This window comes from Cornus florida, unplaced genomic scaffold, assembly GCF_030987335.1.
Source record: "Cornus florida cultivar Cherokee Brave unplaced genomic scaffold, ASM3098733v1 CherokeeBrave_3.0.0_Hap2_Chr10, whole genome shotgun sequence".
Taxonomy (NCBI): domain Eukaryota; kingdom Viridiplantae; phylum Streptophyta; class Magnoliopsida; order Cornales; family Cornaceae; genus Cornus; species Cornus florida.
Genome location: NW_026775580.1, coordinates 79,061,775 through 79,067,316, shown reverse-complemented (window position 1 = coordinate 79,067,316; position 5,542 = coordinate 79,061,775). Strand labels below are relative to the sequence as shown.

At 49.8% G+C, this 5,542-nt stretch overlaps 1 protein-coding gene across 1 annotated transcript; it reads right to left on the bottom strand.

The window, feature by feature from the left end:
- Positions 1 to 2,926: 2,926 nt before the first annotated feature.
- Positions 2,927 to 4,391, bottom strand: LOC132279397 (uncharacterized). Its single transcript, XM_059781356.1, has 2 exons — positions 4,146 to 4,391; positions 2,927 to 4,043 (listed from the first exon to the last, which is right to left on the bottom strand). The coding sequence occupies exons 1-2, from the start codon at positions 4,269 to 4,271 to the stop codon at positions 3,228 to 3,230; spliced, it is 942 nt and encodes a 313-aa protein (XP_059637339.1). The 5' UTR covers positions 4,272 to 4,391; the 3' UTR covers positions 2,927 to 3,227.
- Between the last annotated feature and the right edge of the window lie 1,151 nt (positions 4,392 to 5,542).

Sequence of the window (5,542 nt, the reverse complement as noted above, 5' to 3'; positions counted from 1 at the left end):
TCTTTGACACGATTCGGAGCCATGGAAGGCAGGTCTGGGGGGATGAGCAACGACAGGCATTGACTCATTTAAAGCAATATATGCAGAATCCGCCAGTCCTGTCAGCCCCAGAACCGGAAGAAAAGTTATTTCTATATCTTGGAGTATCTGGTGTCGCGACGAGTGCCGTTCTGATTCGTTGCAAGGAAGGGGTGCAATACCCAGTATTTTATGTAAGCAAAACACTGATGGAGGCAGAAAAAAGATACTCAAAGGCCGAACGGGTGGTACTTGCACTTGTAAATGCAAAAAGAAAGTTAAGGCATTATTTTGAATCCCACCCCATAGCTGTTCTAACAACTTTCCCAATCAGAACGCTCATGCACAAGCCAGAGCTCTCGGGCAGAATGACAAAGTGGGCCATAGAGTTGAGTTCATTTGACATAACGTACGAGCCGAGAACAGCTATTAAAGGGCAAGCGGTGGCCGATTTCCTACTAGAATGTGATGCCGAAGATACGGAAGAGGACCTTAGAAGCGGCTCTTGGAAACTTTTTGTGGATGGCTCCTCTAACCAGACGGGGGCTGGGATTGGGATCAAACTGCAAACCCCAGAGGGTACTTCCTTGAGCCAAGCACTCAGACTTGAGTTCCGAGCCACCAATAATGAAGCGGAATACGAGGCGTTGCTAAATGGATTAAAGTTGGCCAAAGAGCTACAGATCAAAAGTTTGACAGTGTATAGTGACTCGCAGCTGATTGTTCGGCAGGTAAATGGTGAGTACGCAACCAAGGATGACATGATGGGGGCATACCGTTCTGCCGTTCTGCGTAGAGCCAAGGACTTTGCAAAGATTGAATTCATACAGTTGCCGAGGGAACAGAATGCAGTTGCAGACCGTTTAGCATGCAGTGCTTCAAGTTGCGGTGAAACATTGGCGAGGGTGATTCCAGTGGGAATAGTGACCCAGCCGTCCATTTTCGAAGAACCGATGGTCTCGGACCCTTGGCAAGTCAACGTCATACCGTATGAACCGAGTTGGATTGACCCAATCATTACCTATATTCGAGATGGCGTTTTGCCTATGCAAAGGGATGAAGCTAGGAAACTCAAAAAGAATGCTGCCAAGTACGCCATCGTGCGGAACCAGCTGTACAGAAGGTCCTATTCTGGCCCGTACTTGAAATGTGTCACCCCCGCGGAATCGCAGCAGGTATTGCGAGCTATTCATGAGGGTGTGTGTGGCAATCATTCTGGGGGAAGATCGTTAGCGCATAAAGCAATGACACAAGGGTATTTTTGGCCAAACATGTCAAGAGATGCGGAGGAGTTCTCTCGAAGGTGCGATAAGTGCCAACGATATGGACCAATGATCCACCAACCACCTGAAGAATTGCACGTAATGGCCTCGCCGTGGCCTTTCGCGCAATGGGGGATGGATGTGGTCGGTCCTCTGCCAACTGCAAGAGCTCAGAACAAGTATGTGTTACTGGCCACGGATTATTTCACTAAATGGGTGGAGGCAGAACCGTATCCTAGCGTGACTCAGACTCAGGTGAGACGATTTATCTGGAACAACATTATCTGCCGCTTCGGTGTTCCCAGAACAATAGTCATGGACAATGGCACAAACCTCGACAGCAGGCAAGTAAGAAAGCTGCTGGAGGAGTATGGAATCAACCAGAAGTTGGCTGCAGTAAGTCATCCTCAGGCTAACGGACAAGCAGAAATCACAAACAGAACCATTTTCGCCTGCATTAAGAAGAAGCTGGAAGATCATAAGGGGAAGTGGTTGGATGAACTCCCGAACGTTCTATGGGCTTACAGAACCACCCCAAGGCGGCCGACTGGGGAGAGCCCGTTCGCGATGGCGTATGGTACCGAAGCAGTTATACCGGTTGAGCATTTAGTCCCCACTATCAGAAGCTTAGCATGGAGTCGAGATCAGAACGACAAGATGTTAAGATTGAACCTCGACATGATAGACGAAAGGAGGGACGCAGCGGCTATAAGGCTAGCATCGTATCAGCAAGTGCTGGCGAATAGTCACAATAAGAGAGTAAAACACAGGGATTTTGCCCCGGGCGATCTGGTTCTGAAAAGAAAGGTGGGGATGGTCAAAAAAATGATGCCACCCTGGGAAGGCCCATACAGAATTGCAGAAGTCATTGGCAAAGGGGCATATACGTTGGAAACCATGGCGGGAAAGTTGGTCAGCAAGCCCTGGAACGCCACGTCTCTGAAGAGGTACTATCAATAGAAGCTAAGTTCTGGTTTTAATTGGATGTTATTTGTTGTTAATCAAATACATATGAATGAGCAAGTTACCGGAATTTACAAAAAAAGAAGAGAAGAATTTTCTTTTCCAATGGTCTACTATAAAAATTTAAAGCCAAGTGGCAAGTGGCATTCTAGCCGAGCGCCAGGCACTTAAGCAAGATAGGTGGCAGCTGGCACTATAAGCCGAACGCCAGACACTTGCTAAAAATTGAAAGCCAAGTGGCAAGTGGCATTCTAGCCGAGCGCCAGGCACTTAAGCAAGATAGGTGGCAGCTGGCACTATAAGCCGAACGCCAGACACTTGCTAAAAATTGAAAGCCAAGTGGCAAGTGGCATTCTAGCCGAGCGCCAGGCACTTAAGCAAGATAGGTGGCAGCTGGCACTATAAGCCGAACACCAGACACTTGCTAAAAATTGAAAGCCAAGTGGCAAGTGGCATTCTAGCCGAGCGCCAGGCACTTAAGCAAGATAGGTGGCAGCTGGCACTATAAGCCGAACGCCAGACACTTGCTAAAAATTGAAAGCCAAGTGGCAAGTGGCATTCTAGCCGAGCGCCAGGCACTTAAGCAAGATAGGTGGCAGCTGGCACTATAAGCCGAACGCCAGACACTTGCTAAAAATTGAAAGCCAAGTGGCAAGTGGCATTCTAGCCGAGCGCCAGGCACTTAAGCAAGATAAGTGGCAGCTGGCACTATAAGCCGAACGCCAGACACTTGCTAAAAATTTAAAGCCAAGTGGCAAGTGGCATTCTAGCCGAGCGCCAGGCACTTGCCGTACAAACACACAGCAAAACTAATATAAAAAGAAAAAGAGAGAAAAGATATATATGTACTGAAGATAAGTTGAACAGAGCACAACACATAGAGAAAAAGAGTTCGGCCATTTCATTAATATTGAACATTTAGTTTACAAAAGAGAGGTGTCCATCATTACAAGAAGATATGAACTGGAAGAATTCGAAGGAGCCCTAGCTAGACGCCTCAGTACCAACAGCATCCTGGTCCTGCCGACTCGCCTCCTCGGCCCCATCAGCCGCCTCACCTTCATGAGGTGGGGAATCCAGGTGAATAACTGAGTCGTTCGGCTGGGGTTCAGCGTCAGCAGTGGCTACAGAGGGAGCCACGGTTGACGATTGGGGAGCGGTCAGTGGCAGAGCGGTAGGAGGAGCTGTGATGATCCTTGAGGATGCGATGTCCTGGCACTCATCAAATATACGCTCCGCTTCGGTGGGTTCTGGGTCGACATAGACCCCCAGAGGCTCGATCCCCAGATCCTTGTCTACCTCATCCGGAGTGGAGCTGGTCTGTCCCTCATCCGGAACCCGGTCGGCGAAGCCTTCCCGGAATCCTTGAGCATACCGAAGAGCACCGACCCTGGAGAACCGAGCATGAAGGGCCAGCATCCCACCACCCACTCTGCTGATAGCGTCGATCAGAGCGGTACGCTCGTCCAGAGCTCTTTTTTCAAAAGCCATCCGAGCAGACTGTTCATCAGCTAGAAGACGTTGGAGTTCTGCCTTCTCTTCTCTGAGTGATTCCTGCTCAGTCTGCCAGACGCTCTTCTCGAGCTGGAGGGCGTCCTTCTCATCCTGAAGGGAATCATTCTCCTTTTTCAGGACATCTCTCTCTTGCTCGGCTTTGTCAAGCCGAACCAGCACCTCGGTATTCTTCATGGCAAGGAGGTCGTTCTCTTTATTAGCCACCTCCAGGCTGTCAGAATACTTTCGGGCCCTGGCGTTCCCCATTTCCACCTGCTTCTGCATGGCCATCATCCCAAACAATGTCTGCATAGGTGCACAATAAGAACGGTTAAACCAATAGTCAGAACGGGAGAAGGCAAGACCAAGTAATATAAGAGAATTCATGAGTTAGAAAATAAAAGTCACCTCCATAGCAGATTGGGGAAAGCGACTGAACACGTCCTTCTGGGAAAGGCCCTTTGCCGCCTCAATGTCCTTCGGAGTCCACATGCTCCTGTAGTAGGCCATAGCGGTCTGGCCATCCTTCAGCATGGTCTCGTTCGGTTTCACGAACGTCCCATCCGTTCGAGTGTACCGAGGGGCCCATGGCGGCAAGCTGGGGATAGAAGGGGGGCCTGAAGCAGAAGCAGAGCCACCAGCTGCAGGAGGCCCAGAGTGAGAAGGAGCTCTGATCGCTCAGTGCAAGAGAGTACCCGGCCCAGAGACTCGGGTCCTTCTAATAAGAGGCTCCTCCTCAGGGTCGATTTCACTGTCAGGATGAGGCCTTTTGCCTCGCTCTTTGTCCCGACCGCCCCCCGCAGCAGCAGGAGCTATGGTAGCTGGGGAGGGCGAGTTCTGGTTGGCCGCAGGGGCGCTGGCAGCAGGGTTAGTAGCCACTGCGCTCGGGACAGTGTCAGATATGGTGGCTGAAGAAGAAGCCGACGCTGGAGAGGAGGTCGCCCCAGCAGCAGGAATGACTGGGGGAGTATTTTTCCTCCTGCCAAAAGAGGGAATCTGCAGTCTGCTCATATTGTAGCCGAGTGATGAGAGCGCAAAGAGGTTGTCTGAAGTGAGGAGATCTGAGCAGGAAGGAATATCGTTCAGAACGTATCTCTTCAAGTAGTTAATCCTATCCCTGCAAACACTGTAGCTCAAGTCATCACAAGGTATTCCCAAGGAGCGGCATAAGTAAGTGCAAAAACGAGGAACGCATGTTTCACAGGGGCAGTCGTGTTTATGGGATTTGAATTTTTTATAGGAGGAGACAGAGCAGACACCAAAGGCGCTCGGGATTGGGTAATCCTCTGCAGCCGGCGAAGACCAAGCCCCACTAATACCCACTATGCTATCCCTCCAACCCTTTTCAGATTTTATTGTGTCAGTGCATATGGACATCTTCTCGAACGGATAGAGGTGGTAGAAGGGCTCGTTAGTACGGATCTTACTGACCTTATAGCACAGAAGGAGGTCTATGAGGTCAAGGTCCAGATTTCTGTCACGCACCAATAAGAGCATAACAGATATGATCCTAAAGAAGTTGGGGTTGACCTGCAGAGGGGATATCCCCAATCTGTTGAAGACGTAACTAAAGAAAGGGTGCAGAGGGAACCTAACAACATTCAGTTGAAGGTTTGTGAATAAGACTTCGCCGGGCAGGAGGCCGGCGCCGGTCGTAATATTAACGTCTTGGGGGCAAACCCTAACTACGATGTTGTCAGGAAGTCTAAGTCTCATACGAAGAACACCCAGATCTACAACCATGGTGGAAGTGCAAGAAGAATCTAAAAGAGGGAAAATGGAAGCCTGCCGAAAGTAAAAAGAAC